The sequence below is a fragment of the Gobio gobio genome (assembly GCF_949357685.1).
Source record: "Gobio gobio genome assembly, chromosome: 9".
NCBI lineage: Eukaryota > Metazoa > Chordata > Actinopteri > Cypriniformes > Gobionidae > Gobio > Gobio gobio.
The window spans coordinates 2,970,342-2,997,841 of record NC_137115.1 but is presented as its reverse complement, the minus strand read 5'-3'; the positions used below and the strand labels follow the sequence as shown (position 1 = coordinate 2,997,841).

Genomic DNA, 27,500 nt, shown 5'->3' with positions numbered 1-27,500 from the left:
GCACAACGGCGAGCGCGTCAAGTATAAACACCTCGTCCGTTTGGGGAGGAGCGCGCGCAGTCAGCGGAGGCTCACGCTAGCGGCCGCTCGCAAAGCAGACAGCCACGCCTCTACTACCGCGGGCGTTTTTCCCCCCCACATTTTTTTATTTATTCGAATATTAATTTTCACCTTCGAAATTCGTTTTTTAAAAACTATTCAAATATATATTCGAATTTAGAATATTCGTTGACAGCCCTAGTGTGTGTGTGTAACGCAGCGCTGTTTTATCCTCTCACAACGTTAGAGGAACGTTTTTTTATGCTTTTATTACTCTGTGCGTTGGCTCGGCGCTACTATGAGACACTTGTTCACACTGCAGTGAGCGAGATCATATGAGCCGGTAAAACATGTTACACGCAGTAAGTCCTGGTTAAAATCGCTTATTTCTCTGGATTTAAACATTCTTGGAAACATTTGGGATAATGTACACACATCAACAACTATATATATATATATACCACTGTTCTAGTGGTTTTTGCATATTTCAATCAAAAAATCTTACATATTGTGCCTTTAACCAGATCTATGTGACATTTTAAAGAACAGCTACTATCTGCATTAATTGCAGTATAGCTGGCCTATAAAATAATTTCACAGTTCATATTTCCCCCCAAAAAAACTGCTGAGGTGCGTCTTGCGCGCAACGCACAACGTCACGTCTGCGTGTAGTCCTCAGCCTTAAGGGGAGACTACATATCCCAGCATGCCTCGGTGAACAGACCACATCCTGGGAGAGAGGGGGTCGGCAATCGAACCTGTGTTTACTTCCGGATTTCCTGTATATGGCAGAGCTTGAAAACAGCCACTCCAGTTGCCCTACAAGCTCAGCAAGAGCCCCGTGCCCCGATCCGAGACCGTCTCCGGTGAAGCACGGCGCTTCGGTGACCGGAGAGCCGCCCTGCACCGGCACAGACGCGGAGAGATTAGCGCGGCTTTGCACGACCATTGAAGGCAGAAAGTATCCTTCTGCCACCCTTCGCCAAACGTCAAAGTCAATGCGGTCCTTGATCAGCGCGCCGGAGCTCATCCGCCTCTCATGCGCGTGTCATTAACGCACTTTCGCTCGGAAAACACCGGAGATTCGACCTCGCCGAGAGCGGCACTGTTAGCGCGGGCTACCCGGAGGAACACGCGAGGGGGACGGCAGCTCTAGCTGGATTTATCCCTGCCGAGCATCATGGAGTGGTTAATGGGGTGAGTGTGTTTTCAGATCATTGTCCTAATTGACCCGATGATGATGAATCCCAGATCCAGAGATTCCGAGAACGTTATTTTTTTGGAATGTTCTCTGAACGTTCGGAAACGTCCGGTTTGCATTCGAACGTTACATTGTATCATTCATTCTTCAGACGTTGTGTCAAATGTTACTTTGTGTGTTCTCTGAACGTTCTAAATCAGCGAGCGTGGGAAAAACTGGGCTTCGGCTAAAATAATCAGTTTTTTGTGTGCTAAATTATTAAAGAGCAAATGTACAAATGTGCTATTAATGTGACTGGCGTTTGTTCGTAACTTTGGGAGCTCCAGGTGTGTCAGGTGCAGACGCTGCGATGGAGCATTTACAGTAACTGTGACGCAATCCTGTCACTGTACAAGCGCGTTTGATCATGTGACATCATCATCATCATCATCCCAAAAATGTGAGGGACCCCCATCCTAAAATTTAAAATGCATCTATCACCCAATTTAAACACTGAAACATTAACATTACAAATCTTAAAGTAGTGTAAGTTGCATTATGTATTTTTACTCATTGTTGTAATGTATTAATATTTATTTATTTAATTTTTAGTGCTGTCAAATCGATTAATCGTGATTAATCGCATCCAAAATAAAAGTTTGTGTTTGCAAATGTTTGAATACACACACGTACATGCATGTATATATTTAATAATTTTTTAAAATTATGCATTTTTTATGCACGAATTAATGTGTATTTATATATACATAATAATTATACACACATATGTGTGTCCCTGCCTGGACCACAAAACCAGTCATAAGGGGTTCATATGAGGCGTAAATAACAGTTATGCATAATCTGAAAGTGTATGGCTGTTATGATTTGACAATCTGAAATCTGAGGGTGCAAAACAATTAGAATCTCCTTTTAAAGTTGTCCAAATGAAGACCTGAGCAATGCATATCACTATTAATAATACATTTATGATATGAACATTTACTAAATATCTTCATGGAACATGATCTTAATATCCTGATGATTTTTGGCATGAAATGAAAATGTATAATTTTGTTGATTATGACTGGTTTTGTGCTCCAGGGTCAGATATTATATAAACACAAACTTTTACTAGACTTATTTTTTATCACTAGTAAGCAATTCAGTAGTGACTGGAATCCCTTTCGATTGCACTTGTCATTTACTAGTAGTTTATATTTATTGGTTATTAGTATTTCAATAGATTATTAGATACTAGACTCGAGTGTCCATCCCAGTTATTACATAACATCTGTCACAACTGCTTTCAGATTTTATATTAAGTGTCTGTAACTCATTTAAATTAATAATTTGATACAATTGTGTACGTGCATGTTTTCATGTTGTACTTGAATTAAAACCCCTGCCTAACAGCCCATAATAGTTAAATACACCTAATGTAAAGTTGGACTATTGCTTTTATAAGTGATAAGTGTAATAGTTGCTGCTTGTGAGTGTTTGAGTGTGTATTCTGAGCTGCAGAGCTAAAAGCAGAAAGTCGAGATCTTGTTATATTTATCCCTGAAGTGCTCAATGTGGCGAGTGTGTGTGTGTGTGTGTGAGAGGATGATCTTTCAGAGTTGTTTGTGCAAATCAGCTTGACAAATTTGTGTTTTGTGACCGATCTAAACTCTAGCTGTTCCTGACATTATTAAACCTGATGCAAGTGTAATTTGCGTAGCGGCTTGCGTCACACAGACTCGGCCTGACTGCTATTAATACAAGAGCTGGAGTTCTGTGTGTCTTCCTGGAGAAGAGGCGACTCCACACGCCTTCAAAACATGCTCCGACTGTAGAGGATCCACACTAACCGCACTGATCACATGTCTGATGCACACGCGTGTGGTCCTCGTCATCATTAGCATGTCTGATGCACACGCGTGTGGTCCTCGTCATCATTAGCATGTCTGATGCACACGCGTGTGGTCCTCGTCATCATTAGCATGTCTGATGCACACGCGTGTGGTCGTCATCATTAGCATGTCTGATGCACACGCGTGTGGTCCTCATCATCATTAGCATGTCTGATGCACACGCGTGTGGTCCTCGTCATCATTAGCATGTCTGATGCACACGCGTGTGGTCGTCGTCATCATTAGCATGTCTGATGCACACGCGTGTGGTCGTCGTCATTAGCATGTCTGATGCACACGCGTGTGGTCCTCGTCATCATTAGCATGTCTGATGCACACGCGTGTGGTCCTCGTCATCATTAGCATGTCTGATGCACACGCGTGTGGTCCTCGTCATCATTAGCATGTCTGATGCACACGCGTGTGGTCCTCGTCATCATTAGCATGTCTGATGCACACGCGTGTGGTCCTCGTCATCATTAGCATGTCTGATGCACACGCGTTTGGTCCTCGTCATCATTAGCATGTCTGATGCACACGCGTGTGGTCCTCGTCATCATTAGCATGTCTGATGCACACGCGTGTGGTCGTCATCATTAGCATGTCTGATGCACACGCGTGTGGTCCTCGTCATCATTAGCATGTCCGATGCACACGCGTGTGGTCCTCGTCATCATTAGCATGTCCGATGCACACGCGTGTGGTCCTCGTCATCATTAGCATGTCTGATGCACACGCGTGTGGTCCTCGTCATCATTAGCATGTCTGATGCACACGCGTGTGGTCCTCGTCATCATTAGCATGTCTGATGCACACGCGTGTGGTCCTCGTCATCATTAGCATGTCTGATGCACACGCGTGTGGTCCTCGTCATCATTAGCATGTCCGATGCACACGCGTGTGGTCCTCGTCATCATTAGCATGTCCGATGCACACGCGTGTGGTCCTCGTCATCATTAGCATGTCTGATGCACACGTGTGTGGTCCTCGTCATCATTAGCATGTCTGATGCACACGTGTGTGGTCCTCGTCATCATTAGCATGTCTGATGCACACGCGTGTGGTCGTCATCATTAGCATGTTTGCTAGAAAAGGCAATCAATCGATTATGGATGTTCGTCAGTGATGATAGAATGAGAATGTTGCTTTAATGCTTGTTTGTTATGGGATTAAATTACAGTCGAAAGTATTGCGGTCATGGATCAAAAAATAATAAGCGTGAATTTTTCAAAAATATAAAAACACATTTAAAATATATATTGCACAAACTGAATAGAATAATGCAAAATGATCAGAATGGCAAACACTGTGGTCACGGATCAAAATATAATAAGCATGAATAAACTTTAAACACAATAACAATAGTATCGCACAAATCTAATGTTGCGTTCACCACACGTGAATAGAGCGTCTGGAGCGAGTGATTTCTGTGTCAAGTCAATGGAAAGGCGCGTTTGACGCTCTATTCGGGTTTGGTGTGAACGCAGCATTAAAGCTACACTGTATTTTTTGGCCACTTGGCGGCGCTAACCTCTTCCGAACAATAACAAAGGCGTAGATTGACGCAGGGAATGAGCGTGGAATCATACCGATGGATCTAATCATGTTTCTGGATGAGTGTTTTTGACATCACACTATTGTATGAAGCAGGGCGCGATCACTAATAAGAGACAGATCAGCGATAGGATATAGAGAAATGAGGACATTTCATTCTACCGAACGGCCCACAAGAGCTGAGTTACTACTCATACAGGTCCGTTTATTTGACCAGTTAAATCTGTGAGGAAACGCAGTGCTGTTTGACTCGGTCTACACACTAGCTAAACTGCATTTGAGTGTGTTGAGAGCAAGCCTGTAACACTCCTCTCAGAAACTCGATCGCCCCCTGGTGGCCGGTCCCAGTATTGCTCATAAACCCCGCCCCTCAGTGTATTCTAATGGACGTGAGACAAACTAAACAATTCAGTTACACTTCAAATAATTTTTTCCAGAAGTTGTTTCTGTCATTTTAGGCAGTTGTTATCGCGATGATTTCATTTCAAGTGTTCGTTCTTTAAATAAGGTTAGTTTTAGTGAGTTATTTGATGATATAAAAACGTGGAGTGTGATGTCATGATTGACAGCGATTGACGGCTGAGTGAAGTTGTCCCTGAGGCACTGATATTTTGGAGGAGATTGGAGCTTTAGCTTTAATTTCTACATTTCCATAACTGTTTAATTCACACCTACACAATGAATTGTTCTGCATCTGTGAGTGTGGGCGGGCTTTTGATATCGCGGCTCTACTTCCTGCTCTACTGCTCAGACTCTGTCCCAAGATGTCAGCGCCATATTTGGACCTCCAGAGGCTTCAGTTACTATTTTTACGGCCTATGGTTGAGAGTTATAATGTTATTCTGTGTGTGTGTGTGTTAGGCTTGCTACGATAGTCGGTGTTGCCGGTGTTACCGGTGTCCAGACTCCACACCGGTTACATCACTTGCCCACCGTGGCACCGCCCACCGTCTTTTTGATTTTTTTTATAGTAATAAAATAATTTAGTTCAGTTAGAGAACAGACAATACAAATAAAAACTGAACGTGTCTGCTTAATAAAGCAGGATCCGACCGTGAGTCTCGGCAGGAGTCATTCATCAGATTTAAGAGTGAGGAGCTGACTGAGATGATCGCGGAAGATTTGGTTTCAAAGCGAAACGTAAAAGCGCCTATTTAAGGGAGTTTGTCATTTGTTTTGTTGTTGTGTTTTTCGTTAAAAATAATAGGCTAATGAACCCACAATTCAAGCAACCCGCAGCCGAATTGGCGCTGATTAAAAACCGAAAGTAAAATGTGCACGGCCGCACAAAGCGCGCATTGTTTACTTTCGCCTGGCTCCGCAGTGCGAGCCTCCGCGCTACGCTGCTGCGCGGATTTATTTTTGCCGCGCGCACCCTCGCGCTCGTGCGGGCGCGTCGAGTATAAACGAGGCTTTACGGACGAACTAACAGTGTGCATTCATGGCGTGCATCTCAATCATAGACTGATCAATGCTTGATCAGTGCCCTGACTACTGAACTGATTGAGACGCACCCATGGCCTCACAGAGCGCGCATTTACAGACGAGCGGTCAGTCACGGTGTGTGCGCACTGTCGCGTTTTCAGTTCAGAGCGGTCGTGTGCATGTTACTTTCGGTTAGATAGAATTAGTGATTTAAAAGTCTCCGCCGGTGATACCGGTATTACCGGTGTTGTCACACATCAATTAACCGGTGGGAAAATTTCCTCACCGTCACATCCCTAGTGTGTGTGTGTGTGTGTTTGTTGGCTGTGTGAGACTAGCAGTAGCTACATCACACTGATGATATTCTCATATTTCATCGTGTTGAGATGCATAACAGTGATTCGTTTTATGTACATTTTCTCACGTTCTGTGCTTTTTTTCCCCAAATGTTGCAGTTGGAGTTTTATGTAAATGAGGGCAGGCTTAAGCATCACCATTGGTTCACTAGTTGTAGATTGACAGCTCCTATGTTTAAGATTTGTGCATTATAATTTTTAATGTGCTAAAGTTCTGAATCATGCTTTTTTTTTTATGCACTTTTAATTTTTTGATTCATGCATTCATTATATTTTGATCCGTGACCATGTTGTTTGCTATTCTGATTAGGGCTGCGCAATGTATCGAAATTATCGAAATATCGCAAATGTACATATCGCAATATGTATATCGCTAGGGCACGCAATATCTGAATGATTTTAACAGGCTACCTCAACATTGTGAAAAGTGTATGTTTTAAGTCGACGCATATAGCAGAGAATAGACTGAGCACACGACTGTTACTTATGCTTGCTTGACGTTAAAAAGAGTTATTAAATGCAATAACTTGCGAAAAACAGCTCCTTGCAGTCTCGCGCTATCTGCTGTCTGACACACACCGAAACAAGCCGTTCTTTTTTTCATGTCTTGTTACACACTTGAACAGTCAAATACACACACAGTTATGTCTTGACGAGTATTCATGTAAACCCAGTCGGTTATGCTTTAAGTGAAAGCTATCAGTTGGGGAAAGAAATAGATTTGATACACTTAAAGCAATATCGGATCGCAAATTGAATATCACATTATTTAACAAGGATATCGCATTTTTCTTCAGTATCGCACAGCCCTAATTCTGCATTATTTTTATTCATTTTGTTTTTAAAAAGTTTTTTAATCTGCAAGCACAATACTTTCGGCAGGAATTTAAACCCATATTTTTGGACCGATAAACCCGACCCTTCAGCTGCAGCGAGACATCAGTGCCTTCCTCTGACCGCTGACCTTACAACACAGAAAAAAACAGCTTTCAGTCGATTTCAGCAATTCTTCCACTCTTACAACTCCATTGACCACCATTGATAAGATGCTGTGGTCCAAATGAATGTTTCTTAATTTCATAATGTTTCGTTTTTTTCAGATTGCTTGAATGTTAAACTTGACCAGCTTGTGGAACAATACCATAGAGTTTGATATGACGCAAGGCTTCTTCAACATCAAAAGATATGGGAAGACTATAGTTCCTATTTAGTCAGAAAGTTATGGTGGCGCACATCAAAGGGTTTGTCTCTTTTGACTTTGATTATTTGGCTTTTTGAGACAAGGAAGCACCAGTTTGTGCATATCATAGTTATGATTGGCTGGTTGCATGAATTGTTATTTGGAGTGATATTCTCATTCTAGAGCAGGGGTCAGTTCACCTCCAACCCTGATCCAACACAACTGAACCAGCAGCCAGGGATCGGATTCGGGCGTTTGTTCTGCATGCTCGGCCCGAACCGGCCGATCAATCTCATGTGTTTCCGATTCCGAGCGGTTCGTTTTGTTCAGCTGGTGAAGTGACACACACCCGCCTCCTCTCATTGGCTCCGGTTGAATAGTTACAAATAGTTAATACTGAATGGGCACGGTCACTCTGCGCATCGCCAGTGAAAATCGCATGGGTGTGAACACAAAGACGTGCAGAAAAACGCTGGCGATAAGCGCGCATGGAAATCGTCCCGATGTGCACAGGCCTCAGGTGTCCCCAGAATCTGTCTGAAGTTTCAGCTTAAAATACCTCACAGATCGTTTCTAAATCCATGTTGTAAATACTCATTTCTGACTACAGTCAAGAACAGGCTGCTTTTGTGCATGTGCCTTTAAATGCAAATGAGCTGCTGCGTGCCGCCCCGCCCCCATCTGCTTGGTTTTGATTATCTATATCGTGATCACTCTCACGGATAGCATAGTTCTTCCTTTGTCATTTCAAGTTTATTATTTCCTATATTAGTTTAAACTTCTAATGGATCTGAAAACACACAGACACACAGACTAGCTGTCAGAGTAAAGTCTCGTGAGTAACTTCTCTTTCACATCTTTAGTTGGGTTTAAACTGTCAAATACACACATGATAATACGTCAGAAGGGTAGAGAAATCTGAGCGGCTCGTGCTTCCCAAAACAATTACTAGGTTGTCCTGGTCATGTTTTCTGGGTCAGTAGATGCACCAGGGACCCGATTATAGCACTAAACAAAGAAAAAAGTCAGATTTTCATGATGTGTCCCCTTTTAAATGGTCAAATACACACAAAATAATATCAAAATGCCCGTCAGAAAGATGACGAGCGTTGTGTAACAGTATATTGGATCCGTGCATTCGCTCTTGAAGTGACAGCAGCCTAATAAACCTAAAAAAGAGGGAAAATCACTCTCTGCTCTTGACTTTTCTAACTTTAATTGTAAGCATTGATCTGCATTTAATTTTCCAGTGTTATTTTACATTTGTCTACTTTAATTTCTGTAGTGTTTATTACCAGAATACTAGTTAGATAGCTGAAAAAGCTCCAAATATCCGTATTCTATTTTATTTATTTGTGCTGTTATTTGCAATTAGTTTGTTATTTTACTTGTACTTTTGTATGAAAATACAATTTTGCATTGAAAAAAAGTAGGTTTTTGTATGTGCTGTCAATTATAGAGTCCTTAGAAAGACAATGGGAATCGGCAGGTCATGCTTGCACCTCTAGAACCAGCTAATTAAGATCCTCAGGAGCGCGATTGGGCACCCCGATCTCGAGAGATTTTGATTGGACGGTGCAAGATCAGTATTTCCAGCCAGTCTGAGGCTTTAAATGCATCTGTTAAAAGTGAATTGTGGCGGATACTAGCATTTTGATGACCTCCGAGCCAAGAAGCATCGACTAAAGCAAGCGTTTAGGTTTAGGTGTGTTCACCGGGCTACTGATAAGCTGAGGTGATATGTTTGCTCCCCGTCTCGTAGCGCAGAGCACATTGTATCAGAAAGCGCAGTACTTTCGAGCGTATCCGGTATGCGACCCGATGGCAGGTTTGCATTCCTGCGTCGGCCCGCATCGTCATTTGAAGGGTGACCGATAATGTGTGTGGCGTGTCTTGTGGCTTTTCATTCACGATCTCCAGACTGCGACGAGAGACGCGTCCAACTGTGAATACCTTCAGCGGGTGTTTTCCTCTAAAGTTCTGTGTTTATAGTGGGAACCCGTCAAATGGTGACCGTCAAGCGCTACTAATCCTCTTTTTTATGGAGCAAATTAACTCTAAATTATATATTAAAAAAACCATGTGCAACATTTATCATGCAGATCTATAACCTGTCCTTTCTCAACACTGCAGAAGTTGCTGTTTTTGTTCTCTAAAACCTTGCAAATAGCATTATGGCAGCAGCTTTCCCAGCTGTAATGCAGAAATAACTCCAAAGTTCATGTTTCCTGGTTTAGCAGGCATATTCAGGATCATAATGTGGGCTTGCCGTGTCCGGATACGTCTCCTCTCTGAACAATTGCCTGTTTCAGAGCTCCTGGCACAGGATATTGACAGTCTATCAGTTGTTGGCGTCTCTAATGTAAGGGCGTGACTCCTCCGAACACACACACACACACACACACACACACACACACACACACACACACACACACACACACACACACACACACAGACAGACACACACAGACACACACACAGACACACACACACAGGTTTGGGCAGTTCAGCACTCCTCAGGAAGAATGTGTGTAGGATGAATAGCACATGTTAAGTAATCCTGAGATCTCCGGCATTGACACCACGTTTTGAATGATGACGGTGTTTATGCAGATAAACAAATCTGAGTCTTATCAGTTGTGTCCGTGATTCAGGATTGAGTAGTGATGACCCAACACAGAACTAAAATTGTTCAGCATATGCAAAAAAAAAAAATCAAAACAATTAAAGGCACAATATGTAAGATTTTTGGATTGGAATATTTTAGATAGCAGTGATGCCACAGCAAAAACGACTAATGTAAAGTTAAAGGAACGCCTGTAGTTTTGAAAATAGGCTAATTTTCCAGCTCCCCTTGCCGTTTTTGTTCTCGTTCTCGTCCAACATCAGTGCCTGACCTCACAAATGCTCTTCTAGAAGAATCCCCATAAACACACTCCTAAACCTTGTGCTATTAGAGCTGCGAAGGGTGGGTCGACTCCATATTAAACCCTACGGATTAAAGCATTAAAGTGTGCATGTAAAGGCAGGCGTCCCGAAACTTTTGGCAATATAGTGTATGTATGGAGAAGACATGCTTCCAGTTGACCCTGATAGAAACTAGGCTTGATATTCTGCAGTTTGGGAGCGTTCAATTCCCAGCACAGCAGCAGCTGAACGCCAGCGGTAGAGCTCTTATCCTGTCCCACACCTCTCAGGGCTTGAATAATTGGGCTTGTGGAGGTAATGTTAGTTGAGAGCCAGAGCGACTGAAGGAAACCCCTGCCGCATATGTGTGTGTTCATGTGGATCAGATCTGTTGTCTGTTCTGCTCTGATGCTAGTCTGTGTAAGTGTGATGGGTATTAGTTGACAGTTTCTTCCACAAGCTGGATAAAACAAAGAGCTCTGCTTGCCAAAGAAGGAAAAAGAGGCTGTGGCGCAGCGAGTCGGACATGATGGACATTAAGAGTCTATGCGTCTTTAATTATACCTGCCGTGAACGTATACTTTGTTGTCTATCACGTTTGCTTTATCTTTACCTTTTGCTGTAGTAGATCGTGATGCACCAAAACACATTTTTACCAAAAACACAGAAACTGAAATTTAGGTTTTCATTGGGCCTGAGCCTGAGCCTGAGCCTGAGCCTGAGCCTAAGCCTAAGCCTGAGCCTGAGCCTGAGCCTGAGCCTGAGCCTGAGCCTGAGCCTGAGCCTGAGCCTGAGCCTGAGCCTGAGCCTGAGCCTGAGCCTGAGCCTGAGCCTGAGCCTGAGCCTGAGCCTGAGCCTGAGCCTGAGCCTGAGCCTGAGCCTGAGCCTGAGCCTGAGCCTGAGCCTGAGCCTGGGCCTGGGCCTGAGCCTGTTCAGGGTGTCGTGTTCTCAGGGTACAAATTAAACCAAAGTTCTTCGGCAACGATCCGCCTTGTGATATTTCAGCCAAACTAGTTTTGCGTATTGGTACTTTAGCATCCTTATTGGTCATGGCGAAGTGCATCTACACTGATAACATGTTTATTTGTTGTAGCTAGGGATGAAACGATTACCGGTTTCACGATAAACCACGATAAAATTTAGTGACGGTTAGTAATATCGTATAAAATTTTATTATCATTAAAACCGCGTGTGATTATCACGGTTGTGAAAACTTGTGGTAAATCTTGTCCAGTCAGCGTCAGTCAGGCGCAGCACCGCTGTTTTCTGAATGAGGAGAAATGGCAGAAAGCAGTGACAGCACTCGGGGGATTGTTCTGCCTTCTAAAAGGACCAAATCTGAGGCGTGGTCATATTTTGGCTTTTACAAAAGTCCTGAGGGAAACTTAATCTAAGATGGTCACCCTGTCTGCAAACATGCCAGAAGAAAGTCGCTGTAATAGGGAAAACACTTCAAAACTACGAACGCAAGGCAAGTGGACTTTGACCTCAGTACCAAAACTACGTCTGGCAAATAATAACGTGAAGCGAACGAACAAATTCAGACAAGACTAGGGTGACATTTAAGGGATAATCAGGGCTTGACATCAACAACCGCCATTTGCGAGTGTAACGTTATTTCGGCTGCACACTAGCCACTCTGGCTGTTGAACTAATAATAGTCTTCTCAAAAGCCATCTGTTATAATCGCGTTGCGCATTATAAGCACTTACACGTGCTTCTATTGAGTTTATGAATGCAATATCTCATAATCAAAGGCGTTCAGATTAGCGGAGTTTTGTTCAGAGCGCGCGCCGCTCTCACACGCTGAAATCTACACTAAAAGCAGAGATAAACGTGAGCTGTACACAGGAGATTCACTCATCACACAGAGGATGACTGCTTTTGTTCTATTTCAGCAGCGAAAATGGTTTAAAAAAAACACAGCAGAACCACAGCGCATCTGATATGACTGGCATAACGCAGGCGAATTTAGGGGCCGTCTGTAAAGTTACATACAACATTGGTAACGTTATACACGTTTCAAACTTCAATAGCATTTGAAGAGAATGACAGTCATAAAAAGACTGTAAAGTGTTCATCTAGGTGTCAGGTATGATGCACACATTTTGATATTTAATAAAATAAACTGTCAAATCATATGGAAATATGGATATGCATTTTCACTAGGATACTGTTTGGGCTCTAACACAAAATATGCTAGATTTAAATGTCTGATAGAACACTGAGAATATTGCTTGGGAATATATTTACAGTGATAATATTAGAGATTATATTTACGACAAATTATTATTATTTATGTGCTATGCGTCGCTATTGATGACGCCCATTAAGGAAGGAAATCCCACAGAATCTAGCTTAAAAAAGTGCTTAGAGCTGCTTTAGTTATTTGTTGTTTGTTGAATTTCAAATATAAAACTTGTTGAAATGTTTTAAGTGAGTGCATCTGTTCTTTTTGAACACTTTCATTTCGTTTGAACAAAACCGTGATAATATTGATAACCGTGATAATTTGGGTCACTATAATCGTGATGTTAAATTTCCATACCGTTTCATCCCTAGTTGTAGCACATCCATGTAAAAAATTGATTTGACATTTCTCACCAAAGCAACAAAAAAAGATTTGGTTCCAATTCATTCATTCAAATAATTTATTTCAACTAATTCGTTCTATTCTTTCCATTCAATTCATTAGACCCAACTCATTCGGCCCAATTAATGTGTTCCAACTCATATGTTCAATTTATGCGTTCAATTCATGCGTTCCAACTCATACGTTGAATTAATGTGTTCCAACTCATTTGTTCATTAATTTGTTAAATTAATTCGTCACAACTCATTCCGGCCATTTCATGCGTTCCAACTCATGCCTTCAACTCATGCGCCGTTCCAGCTCATGCGCCGTTCCAACTCATGCGCCATTCCAGCTCATGCGCCGTTCCAGCTCATGCGCCGTTCCAACTCATGCGCCGTTCCAGCTCATGCGCCGTTCCAACTCATGCGCCGTTCCAACTCATGTGCCGTTTAATTAATTCGGTCCAATTAATTTGTTCTATTAATTTTGTTCAATTCATTCGTCCCAACTTATTCGGCCCAATTCACAACTCAAGCGCTCCAACTCACGCCTTATATTCATTCGGTTCAATTCATTCTTCCCAACTCATTCAGGCCAATTCATGTTCCAACTCATGCCTTCAACTCATATATTTCCAGTTGCTAAAATCACCATTTGAGACTGACATGCATTATTGAAGCCCTTAACATTTGTATAAATGAAGTTAACAACTTATTTTTTTCATGTAGTTATTTAAGTGAACAGGAAGTACTCTGCAATCGCCTAAAATGTCTGTGACCAAGTTGACTTTTGAAGTGTTTCTCTGAGCTGATCTGAGTTGTCAATGGGTGTTATGTGAATGAACTGGTTTAAGAGTCAGATCAGAGTCTGTTTTATGGTCCAGCTGATAAACCAGGTTGTAGGTTACATCAGCACTCCCTTAAGTAATGGCTTTGTGGAGTGTTTATAGTTGCCCTGTATCGCATGAATTGAAAGTGAAAGTAAACTTGCACAACTGCTCCCTTTCCTTGTGTGTATCCTCCTGAATGTGTTTGTACACGTTGGCAGTGTGAAGAAACATAACGTGCTGTATACGGCTTCACTTCCTATTTCTGCTGTAGAAAATCTATGTAACCATGTACTTCCTCGTCTCTAAAATAGAAGAAAAAAACAGCCTTATCTGAGTTTGTGGTGAAGGCAAACGGCCTCTTTCAGGTGTGTGTTTCCTCTCTGGCTTCTAGCATGTATATTTTCAGAGAGTGAATGATTTTAGACTGAATCTCCAACAGCTTAGTATGCCTTTCATAACTCGGCCTTTGCCGTTGTGCTGTAGGTTTCTAGAGATGCAAATGAAACCGTGAATCCATCTTGCAATCATTGTAACTCGCCTTCATGTCATTCCAAATCTGTATGGGTTGCTTTCAAGAAACACAAAACATGTTACACAATGATCATGCTGGTCCTTTCAGTCAAACAAAACCAAAAGATGTCACAATGCAACTTTCAACATTGGTCTGTTTAGTTTTTGTGGGAACTATCACTTCAAGAACCAAATGCATCAGTGCGACATCCAGAGCCTGGTTTTGCATTTACTTTTTTTTTGGACTCCATTTTAATGGCTAAATAAAATGTGTAGTAATTGTGTCTAAAAGCAGGTCTAATTAATTGAAATCATGAAACGCTTACAATTTAAAAACAATTAAGTTTAACAAAAATTACATGAGATTTTTTTCCCCCCTCAAATTATTTTTTTTCTCCGTTTTAAAAACTGATTTCAAAATGTAAATTTAAAAAAAATAACAAGCATAATTTCATCTCTTAAATGTCTTGGTGTGTGTTTTGGTCATAATTTTGACTTTTTTTAAATATAATTTTGAGCTTTTTTATCTCATAATTAGGATGATTTTGATTTTTAAGTCATAATTTAACTTTATATACAACATTTTGAATTCTCACAATTTCTAATATCCTAATTTCAACTGTTCATCTCACAATAACTTATAAAATGTCGAAAAAAATGACATGCTCTTATAATTATGACTTAGCATGTTGCATTTTTGGCTTTTTATCTCACTATTATTACTTTTGAAATCATATTTTAGACTTTTTATCTAATAATGAGGACTTATAAAATCATATTTGCAACATTCTCTCTTATATTAATGACTTGGCATGTTGCATTTTTGGCTTTTTATCTCACTATTATGACTTAAAATCATATTTTTGACTTTTTATCTAATAATGAGGACTTCTCAAATCATATTTTCAACAGTTTCTCTTATAATTATGACTTGGCATGTTGCATTTTTGGCTTTTTATCTCACTATTATTACTTTTAAAATCATATTTTAGACTTTTTATCTAATAATGAGGACTTACAAAATCATATTTGCAACATTCTATCTTATATTTATGACTTGGCATGTTGCATTTTTGGCTTTTTATCTCACTATTATGACTTAATATCATATTTTTGACTTTTTATCTAATAATGAGGACTTATAAAATCATATTTGCAACATTCTATCTTATATTTATGACTTCGTATGTTGCATTTTTGGCTTTTTATCTCATGACTTTTAAAATCATATTTTTGACTTTTTATCTAATAATGAGGACTTCTCAAATCATATTTTCAACAGTTTCTCTTATAATTATGACTTAGCATGTTGCATTTTTGGCTTTTTATCTCACTATTATTACTTTTAAAATCATATTTTAGACTTTTTATCTAATAATGAGGACTTTATAAAATCATATTTGCAACATTCTATCTTATATTAATGACTTGGCATGTTGCATTTTTGGCTTTTTATCTCATGAGGACTTATAAAATCCTAACATGTTATCTTATAATTGACTTAGCATGTTGCATTTTGGGGTTTTTATCTCACTATTATGACTTAAATCATATTTTTGACTTTTTATCTAATAATGAGGACTTACAAAATCATATTTGCAACATTCTATCTTATATTTATGACTTGGCATGTTGCATTTTTGGCTTTTTATCTCACTATTATGACTTAATATCATATTTTTGACTTTTTATCTAATAATGAGGACTTACAAAATCATATTTGCAACATTCTATCTTATATTTATGACTTGGCATGTTGCATTTTTGGCTTTTTATCTCACTATTATGACTTAATATCATATTTTTGACTTTTTATCTAATAATGAGGACTTACAAAATCATATTTGCAACATTCTATCTTATATTTATGACTTGGCATGTTGCATTTTTGGCTTTTTATCTCACTATTATGACTTAATATCATATTTTTGACTTTTTATCTAATAATGAGGACTTATAAAATCATATTTGCAACATTCTATCTTATATTTATGACTTCGTATGTTGCATTTTTGGCTTTTTATCTCTTATGACTTTTAAAATCATATTTTTGACTTATCTAATAATGAGGACATTTAATATCATATTCTCAACATTTTGTCTCTTAATTATGATAATTGAAATGAGCTGATCAGTAATATAGTTGAATATTTAGTGTCTCCAACTGATCAAGCCAAAGTCAAGGTGACCGAGGTGAAACCGATATACCGATAAAAGCAGATAACCGATATATTGGCCAATAAATCTAAATCTCAATTCATATTTCGAGCTATTCAAAACCATCATGGTGAACAATACGCTTCTGAAATGTCTGGGATAATGCATTATCTGTCTGCTTTTATAAATCTGCCAAATGTATACATTTTGAACTGAACCTATATCGGTGTATACGGCTCTGGTGGCTGATATATCCTGCATCCCTGCTGTTATAGTAGTTTATTCTAGTAGTCTCATCTCTGTCATGTGAGCTGGTGCGTCTCACATCCCTCCTCTCTCTGTTCCTGCATCTCCTGCTTCCCAGGTCTGCGTGACGTCAGGGATGTTTAAAGGAGGATGTCGGAGACGCTCACATTATTCTTCTCAAAATCACACACTGCACGCCAAGAGCTGGTTGTTGTCCTTTTAGACAGGAAGCTGCTATCTTTAGATCAGGCCTCATGCGTTTCAATTAGGCTGCCGTCACACTTGGTCTGAGGCGGCGTTAGGCCTGCACCATTAATCACAATCTAACCCAAATCACCGGATGGCTTCGTGCAGTTATGGAAATGCAAAGGCTGCGATTTAATCAATTAAATGTATGTTTCAGAGTGAATCTGCTCTGAGTTTGTCACTGTTTGTTACTGTTATTTTATAGCCATATTGGAAATATGGAATTCTTTTTTGGCGTGAAAACGATGTAATAAACTTCATAAAGCATCAGTAAAGTTTGTCCATCATTCGGACGGGATATACGCTACATTCTGTGCCCAAAAACATCTCGGGATAATGTTGTCACATTGACAGCATCATTGTAAGACAGTTAGCATCTCCGAGTTAGCGACAGTAACCGAGGGGGGCGGGGCTTACCGATAGGTCAATTGGCTTTTAAAGGGAAAGGGAGATGAGACTCTGATTGGTTTATTGCCTGTTACGCCCAAAACACACCCATGAGGGACGAGCCTTCTGGATCATGCGCTGGTAGGCCTGTCGCGATAGTCAATAAATTAATTAATCGCACAATAAAAAAAATGTATATAAATTAGTGCTGTCAGTTAAACGCGTTATTAACGACGTTAACGCAAACCTATTTTAACGGCGTCAATTTTTTTATCGCGAGATTAACGTTCTTTTTGGTCTAACAAACTTTGTAGTTTTTTCACATGCTGTTGCAGCAACTAGTAACGTTAGAAAAACTACAACACCACTCCGGATGTAGCTAGACCGGAAACAAAACATCAGGCACGCTGCGGCTGCCCACACTTGTTTGGGCCATTAAAAGAGTAGACGTGGATGGCAAGCGTGAGACGCCGAAATGAGAAACGTATTATGCCATGGTTTAACTCAGGGGTCTTCAACTAAAAGTGCTTGTCTTGAGCGCTGCTTTCTGCTCTGATGGTGCATTCACACCGGACGCGAATGAAGCGTTTTGCGCGAGTGATTTAAGTCAATGCAAAGACGCAAATAGACATTCTGCGGCGCGGATTAAGCGGCGTGCATGTCGCGTCATTCGCGTCCGGTGTGAACGCACCTGCATGCTTGACCGCGCGTCTGGGTCTGAACGTAACAGTGAGCATTGCAACGTTAACTGTTTCATTAGCCTACGTCAAAAGGCTTCGCGGTCCGGAGTCCGCTAGTTGGCGACCCCTGGTTTAACTGCACTATAGGCGGAGTCCTAGTTTACCTTGCATGTGCACTTAGTAATTTTATTTTGTATCACCCCGTTTTGATCCCTTAGAAAGGGCTGTTGAAGGGGCTGTTTGTGCAACAAAGTATTTTTTTTCACCCTTTTATTGATGGACAGTGTTACATTGTGTGAGCGATTATTTGCTCCAAGTGTGAATGACTGCTTCAAGTGAGAATGTTGGTGTGAAATCGAACACTAAAGTATGCCAATGTTGTTTTCAATAAAACAAACATTTGAACAAAGCAAGCCGATCCACTTTTCTATGTTGATAAGAGCATTAAAATAAGAAAAAATAATGGGACAAAAAGAAATCAAGGGACATTTAGAATAAATAAAAATGTGCGATTAATTGTGATTAATTGTGAGTTAACTATGGCATTAATGCGATTAATCGCGATTAAATATTTTAATCGTTTGACAGCACTAATATAAATAATTTATATAAATAAATACATTTCCGCGATAATTTCCAGCGTCTGTTTTTATATCCATTTTTGCTGAGCGTTACATTATATGATCACGCTCTTATACATGTCAATGCTTCTAAGCGCGACAAGACACGAGAACGCGCTGTATGTCAATGTCCTGTCTCTGTGTGTGTGTGTGTGTGTGTGTGTGTCTGTGTCAATGTCGTGTGTGTGTGTGTGTCAATGTCGTGTGTGTGTGTGTGTGTCAATGTCCTGTCTCTGTGTGTGTGTGTGTGCATGTCAATGTCCTGTCTCTGTGTGTGTGTGTGTGTGTGTGTGTGTGTGTGTCAATGTCCTGTCTGTGTGGCTGCGTCTCATGTCAGCTAATCGAGGGACACTCTGACACACACACACGTTTGTTTTTGTGAAATGTGAGGACATTCCATAGGCGTAATGGTTTTTATACTGTACAAACCGTATTTTCTATCCCCTTACACTGACCCTAAACCTACCCATCACACACACACACACACACACACACACACACACACACACACACACACACACACACACACACACACACACACACACACACACACACACACACACACACACACACACACACACACACACACACACACACACACACACACACACACACACACACACACACACTGCCCCTAAACCTACCCCTCACAGGAGACTGTGCAGTTCACTTTCTGTGAAAAAACCTCATTCTGTGATTTATAAGCATTTTGAAAAGTGAGGACATGGGGAACGTCCTCATATTTCACCCTCTTTTTGTAATACCCATGTCATTATACACATTTGTGTCCTGATATTTCACAAAAACATGCCACACACACACACACACACACACACACACACACACACACACACACACACACACACACACACACACACACACACACACACACACACACCCTGAATGTTTAGAATTTATACAATTATTGTGCACTTGTGATTTTTCTAGAGTAACATTTTGTGCTTTTTATTCACTAATCTAGTTTATCCACCATCTAGTTTACAGTAGTATTTTTGTCATAGATTGTGATTTATTTGTATAATTTGTTGTTTTTCTTTATAATGAAGTTATTTAGTAGATTGTGTTACACTCACAAAAGAGTGATTATCAGTTCAACACACTGAGGTATAGAAATTCTACATAGATTTAAACAAAACCGCATTGGTATCCGTATCGGCCGATACTCAGAATTGTAAATATCGGATCGGTTCTGCAAAAGACTCGCGAAAACATAAACAAGGCTTAAGGTGGAAAACAAGTGTGTGGTATTACCAGTCTTGCAGACGACATTGGTCAGACTACAGTCAGACTTATACAATCCTAAAAACTGCCGTACCGGCGAGCTGACTTGTTTCCCTGTTTTATCGACTATTCCACACTCATTTTCCACTTATCACTCGGTTCTGTTACTGAAGAATGAATCCGACACGAGAAAACGATATGGCGGAACCAAACTGATACTGTTACCTGATTGGCTGTTAGCCCGTCACTCCCTCCGTTGCTTGGTTACCAGAGAGCGAGTGCCTTTGTTCATGTAACCAAACTTGCTTCGCAACATCTAGTTTCTTCCGACGAAGAAAAAAAATGATCGAACGTTTTACCGAATGCGTTTTTAATTGATATCGATTGCGTGTCTATCGCGATGCTTATCGTTTTATCGCCCAGCCCTGTGATAAAGTCCAATTCTGACGGGGATTGCAATTGTGCCTATATCACGAAATTCTGAGGGAAAAATTCGAAATGGACATTTTTATCTCACAAGTATCTTGGTGGAGACCAGCTTCCACATCTCTTGTCTCTTTATACATTGAAGTTTTGGCTCCAAACTGTCGTATTGTTAACTGTGTGAATCTTAGCTGGGTAACAACTCCGGATCATTTTATTTCTCCCCATATGTTTGTCCTGTTGGATTTACCCACCTGCTCCAGTCTATCTTTAAAAGCAAACTCTATGGCGAGTTTAGAAAACTGCAATCAAACCTAACATAGGAAATGAAGTGTGGTGACAGACAGGTCCACACACACACACACACACACACACTCCTCCTTCCTCTCACGTGTTTCTCAGTTCCTTCTCTTTCTGATGACCTACATTGCTTCCTCAAACACAGCATGTGCAATGGTGTTGCTTTCTTCCTTTTATCTTTTCCTCTTCCTCCATCTATTACTTTCACTTTTCTCGCCCTTCGTTTGCGAAACGGCTTACATCACCTCTTTAGGGTTTGCATACTTAAATGCAGTGAAGAACATGCAAATGAAGTGTGTGTGAGAGAGAGAGGGATTCCTCTTGAAGCTGGTCTTCTCCTTGTGTGGAGCAGGATCAGGCTTTAGTTGGATCATGTTGGGTTTTATCAGACGTCCTGCAGGCTTCCCTACACCTCACAGATCCGCGTGAACATGTTTGATCTGAATCTACACCGCTGAAGTTTTTGAAGTGCTGTAGCTCCGGTTCTGAAATATTCTTCATAACGTTTGGGATGTTCAATCTGGGAACCGACAGGTCGTGAACCTACAAAGAGCTGCACGATTCTGGAGAAACGGAGAATCACACATTTCAAACAGATCACAATTCTCCCAAAATTTGGAACAATTATCCCACTTGTTTCATTACTGAATGAATCAGCGTTTTTGAACAAATCTTTTGAATGAATGATTCAATGACTCACTCATAAAGACTTCACTTGTTTCATTACAGGATGAATCAGTGTTTTTGAATGAATCTCTTGAATGAATGATTCAATGACTCCCTCATAAAGGCTTCACTTGTTTCATCACTGAATGAATCAGTGTTTTTGAATGAATCTCTTGAATGAATGATTCAATGACTCCCTCATAAAGGCTTCACTTGTTTCATTACTGGATGAATCAGTGTTTCTGAATGAATCTCTTGAATGAATGATTCAATGACTCACTCATAAAGACTTCACTTGTTTCATTACTGGATGAATCAGTGTTTTTTAATGAATCTCTTGAATGAATGATTCAATGACTCACTCATATTGAATTCACTTGTTTCATCACTGAATGAATCAGCGTTTTTGAACAAATCTCTTGAATGAATTATTCAATGAATCACCCATAAAGACTTCACTTGTGTCATTACTGAATGAATCAGTGTTTTTGAACGAATCTCTTGAGTGAATGATTCAGTGACTCACTCATAAAGACTTCCCCATACTTCTGGGATTAATTTGAATTATTTTAACACAGAATAATTCATACCTACATGACCACTGCTCTCTCTGGGTCAGTGACATCCATCCATTTAACTTTAGTTGGACTGGATGGATGTGTTTCTCACACACACACACACACACACACACACACACACTCCGTGTACAGTAAGATTAGCGCTGCAGTGTGTAAAGGCCAGAGAAGGTTGTGCATGTTGTTGACCTGTAGTAGCCTTCTCACAGTCAGAACGGATAAGATTGACCAGAATAATCTCCTGTAAAAGCACTTCTGAGCTGTTCAGGGATCAGACCTTTCTCAGGGCTTTTTTCCTAGCACTTCTTTAACCAGCCCTGATCTGTTTTGCGTGAGTTTTTGGTTTCGATTCCAACATTTAAATGCATATACAAAGTTTTTGTTAGGACAGAAAGCTGGTGTTTGTCATGCCTCCTTCAGTTTGTTTTAATTTTCATAAATCTGGCGTAGCGATTTAATTTGCTTACTAAAGATAGAAACCTGACATCAGTGGAAATCTATTATTTAGGTCTCAGATGAGACTTAACTCTTTCATGTAAAGGAACAAAAGTGTTTTTGAGGTCTAAAATATTAACAATGTGGAACCATTAGCTCATTCAGCAGCTGTTTTCAGAAGCTAATATATATTTGTCTAAAGATTTGAACATTTTGAGCTTTGATGGTTGTTGTAAGCTTCACACAAAAATGAAAATTGTCTTTAAATATGAATACTCACACCCAGTCTTTTATTTATCTTAATGTAGAGCTCATTATATATGGTAAACAGCTCAAAAGGTTTGTTCTTGTGCCTCAACCAATCACATTTGAGCTTCTGTTGACCATATTTGATGTGTTCTACGTACAAGCGCTGATCATGTTCATATAAAGCGATCATATCTTTTCTGGAGATTTGGATTAAACCGTTTGATTAATATGGGTTACTTTTATGATGTCTTGGTGAACGTTTCGAAGTGTGGAAGTGTAATTGACCTTCAGTGGAAGGGACTGGAAATGCTCAGGTGGGGATAAACAAAAAAGCTTTTGAATATGAATTTGAATTTATTTGAATTTAAAACTCACTTGACTTTGTTGTAGATCGTTGGGCGTGAAACCAGAATGAAAAAAAAGATTTTTTTTGCTCAAAATGGTGGTTTCCAAACAAAGGGAAAAAATAAACGTATATCAGGATCGATATCGGCCAAAATGAGTTGAAAAAAATCGGCCAATAGCGTGCATCCCTACCTTCAACCGTTGGTTCCCATTGAAGTCCATCATGTGGAGAAAAATCCTGGAATGTTTTCCTCAAACTTAATTTGTTTTCGACTGAAGAAAGAAAGACATGAACACCTAGGATGAGCTGGGGGTGAGGAAATGATCAGGACATGTTGAAGTGAACTCATCCTTTAATGCAGAAATGAGTCTGGGAGTTCTGATTTCTCAGCAGGTGCTCGCATGTTGGCTGTGTTTTTCCTTTATGTAGATTGAAATGCCCTGTCTTTAGTCGCCGTCTCTTTAGTTGCCTCTGAATAATAGAGTTACACATGCCATACCTGCCCTTGGGTTCCTGGCTCTTCTGAACTTGCACACATCTGCTCTTGATGAGCATGTTGACCGAAGGCCCCTGGAGCATCCTCATCCTCATCCTCATCCTCATCCTCATCATCCTCATCCTCATCCTCATCCTCATCCTCCTCATCATCCCCATCCTCATCCTCATCATCCTCATCCTCATCCTCATCCTCATCCTCATCCTCCTCATCATCCCCATCCTCATCCTCATCCTCATCCTCCTCATCATCCTCATCCTCATCCTCATCCTCCTCATCATCCTCATCCTCATCCTCATCCTCATCCTCATCCTCATCCTCATCCTCCTCATCATCATCCTCATCCTCATCCTCATCATCCTCATCCTCATCCTCATCCTCATCCTCATCCTCCTCATCATCCCCATCCTCATCCTCATCCCCATCCCCATCCTCATCCTCCTCATCATCCCCATCCTCATCCTCATCCCCATCCCCATCCTCATCCTCATCCTCATCTGAGCGTTATGCAAGCGTTAGCCAGCTGTGGATGGGATACACTTGAGTTAATGCTGTGTAATCCAGCACTGCCTCTGCTGATGCTCATGTGGAGACGCAGCTCCTCTCGTCTCTCCTCAGTCTCCAGCTCCTCATAACCCTCTTCCTGAAGGATTAGTGGACAGATCCGTCCTCAGCACTGCGATGCTGGAAATACAGCCACCTCTCCATGCCTTGTGTGCTTTTAGTGATTTCACATATCATGGCATTTTTGGTCTTTTTTGAGTTGAAAGAGTTTAATGTACTGAGATTTGTTTTATGATTGTTCCATTATAACATCACTCTTCCCAGTCGCCCCAGACCATATTGAAACGAATCTGCTAAAATGGGTCACTCAGAAACTGTCATTCTGTGACATCACAACCTTGAGGACATTAGCATACGACCACAGTGATTGGTCTGAACAGTGGATGGAGCGGAGCTAATTATAACACAGCTCTCTATAATCTTAAAGACACTAGAGTCCTAGTTTGAATGATTGGGTGAAAATGGGCATGTCAATCTAATGATTTATTTATATATGCATTTACATATGCATTGATGCATTTCTTAATGCGTTTACGCATGCATATATTGATGCATTAATGCGTTTATTTACTGATGCATTTTACTGATGCATTTATTGGCGTGTTTATGCATGCATTGATGCATTTCTTAATGCTTCATTAGATGCATGCGTAAATGCATCAATAAATACATGCATAAATAAATAAACTTTTTTAGAAAGAGATTGACTCGTTTATGCATGCATTTATTGACGTTGTGTTTATGCATTGATGCATTTATTAACATGTTTATGCATGCATTTTTTGATGCATTTAATAATTTTTACGCATGCATATATTGATGCATTAATGCGTTTACGCATGCATTGATGCATTTCTTAATGCATAAATAGATGCATGCGTAAATGCATAAATAAATAAACTTTAGATTGACATGACCATTTTACACAATAAACATGAAAATAAACACGTTAATAAATGCATCAATATATGCATCCATAACACATTAATGCATTTACTGATGCATTTAATAATGTGTTTTATGCATGCATTTATTGACATATGGATTTGATGCATTTGCAGTTTTGCATGCATGGGTTGCGAGGGTGTCCTGGCTGGGTTGTGTGTGGTTGCGAGGGTGTCCTGGGTGGGTTGTGTGTGGTTGCGAGGGTGTCCTGGGTGGGTTGTGTGTGGTTGCGAGGGTGTCCTGGGTGGGTTGTGTGTGGTTGCGAGGGTGTCCTGGGTGGGTTGTGTGTGGTTGCGAGGGTGTCCTGGGTGGGTTGTGTGTGGTTGCGAGGGTGTCCTGGGTGGGTTGTGTGTGGTTGCGAGGGTGTCCTGGGTGGGTTGTGTGTGGTTGCGAGGGTGTCCTGGGTGGGTTGTGTGTGGTTGCGAGGGTGTCCTGGGTGGGTTGTGTGTGGTTGCGAGTGTGTCCTGGCTGGGTTGTGTGTGGTTGCGAGGGTGTCCTGGCTGGGTTGTGTGTGGTTGCGAGGGTGTCCTGGGTGGGTTGTGTGTGGTTGCGAGGGTGTCCTGGCTGGGTTGTGTGTGGTTGCGAGGGTGTCCTGGGTGGGTTGTGTGTGGTTGCGAGGGTGTCCTGGGTGGGTTGTGTGTGGTTGCGAGGGTGTCCTGGGTGGGTTGTGTGTGGTTGCGAGGGTGTCCTGGGTGGGTTGTGTGTGGTTGCGAGGGTGTCCTGGGTGGGTTGTGTGTGGTTGCGAGTGTGTCCTGGCTGGGTTGTGTGTGGTTGCGAGGGTGTCCTGGGTGGGTTGTGTGTGGTTGCGAGGGTGTCCTGGGTGGGTTGTGTGTGGTTGCGAGGGTGTCCTGGGTGGGTTGTGTGTGGTTGCGTGTGGTTGCGAGGGTGTCCTGGGTGGGTTGTGTGTGGTTGCGAGTGTGTCCTGGCTGGGTTGTGTGTGGTTGCGAGGGTGTCCTGGCTGGGTTGTGTGTGGTTGCGAGGGTGTCCTGGGTGGGTTGTGTGTGGTTGCGAGGGTGTCCTGGGTGGGTTGTGTGTGGTTGCGAGGGTGTCCTGGGTGGGTTGTGTGTGGTTGCGAGGGTGTCCTGGGTTGTGTGTGGTTGCGAGGGTGTCCTGGGTGGGTTGTGTGTGGTTGCGAGGGTGTCCTGGGTGGGTTGTGTGTGGTTGCGAGTGTGTCCTGGGTGGGTTGTGTGTGGTTGCGAGGGTGTCCTGGGTGGGTTGTGTGTGGTTGCGAGGGTGTCCTGGGTGGGTTGTGTGTGGTTGCGAGGGTGTCCTGGGTGGGTTGTGTGTGGTTGCGAGGGTGTCCTGGGTGGGTTGTGTGTGGTTGCGAGGGTGTCCTGGCTGGGTTGTGTGTGGTTGCGAGGGTGTCCTGGGTGGGTTGTGTGTGGTTGCGAGGGTGTTCTGGCTGGGTTGTGTGTGGTTGCGAGGGTGTCCTGGGTGGGTTGTGTGTGGTTGCGAGGGTGTTCTGGCTGGGTTGTGTGTGGTTGCGAGGGTGTTCTGGCTGGGTTGTGTGTGGTTGCGAGGGTGTCCTGGCTGGGTTTTGTGTGGTTGCGAGGGTGTCCTGGGTGGGTTGTGTGTGGTTGCGAGGGTGTCCTGGGTGGGTTGTGTGTGGTTGCGAGGGTGTCCTGGGTGGGTTGTGTGTGGTTGCGAGGGTGTCCTGGGTGGGTTGTGTGTGGTTGCGAGGGTGTCCTGGGTGGGTTGTGTGTGGTTGCGAGGGTGTCCTGGGTGGGTTGTGTGTGGTTGCGAGGGTGTCCTGGGTGGGTTGTGTGTGGTTGCGAGGGTGTCCTGGGTGGGTTGTGTGTGTGGTTGCGAGTGTGTCCTGGGTGGGTTGTGTGTGGTTGCGAGGGTGTCCTGGCTGGGTTGTGTGTGGTTGCGAGGGTGTCCTGGGTGGGTTGTGTGTGTGGTTGCGAGGGTGTCCTGGCTGGGTTGTGTGTGGTTGCGAGGGTGTCCTGGCTGGGTTGTGTGTGGTTGCGAGGGTGTCCTGGCTGAGTTGTGTGTGGTTGCGAGGGTGTCCTGGGTGGGTTGTGTGTGGTTGCGAGGGTGTCCTGGGTGGGTTGTGTGTGGTTGCGAGGGTGTCCTGGGTGGGTTGTGTGTGGTTGCGAGGGTGTCCTGGGTGGGTTGTGTGTGGTTGCGAGGGTGTCCTGGCTGGGTTGTGTGTGGTTGCGAGGGTGTCCTGGGTGGGTTGTGTGTGGTTGCGAGGGTGTCCTGGCTGGGTTGTGTGTGGTTGCGAGGGTGTCCTGGCTGGGTTGTGTGTGGTTGCGAGGGTGTCCTGGCTGGGTTGTGTGTGTGGTTGCGAGGGTGTCCTGGGTGGGTTGTGTGTGGTTGCGAGGGTGTCCTGGCTGGGTTGTGTGTGGTTGCGAGGGTGTTCTGGGTGGGTTGTGTGTGGTTGCGAGGGTGTCCTGGCTGGGTTGTGTGTGGTTGCGAGGGTGTCCTGGCTGGGTTGTGTGTGTGGTTGCGAGGGTGTCCTGGGTGGGTTGTG

The 27,500-nt window shown here is 42.1% G+C and overlaps 1 protein-coding gene across 1 annotated transcript in view; it reads left to right on the top strand.

The window, feature by feature from the left end:
• Nucleotides 1–752: 752 nt before the first annotated feature.
• Nucleotides 753–27,500, top strand: part of mob2b (MOB kinase activator 2b) — a 75,435-nt gene continuing 48,687 nt past the window's right edge. The window contains exon 1 of the mRNA XM_079825104.1: nt 753–1,236. Coding sequence (XP_079681230.1) covers nt 1,220–1,236 — 17 coding nt within the window. The 5' untranslated portion in view covers nt 753–1,219. The remainder of the gene's footprint in view (nt 1,237–27,500) is intronic.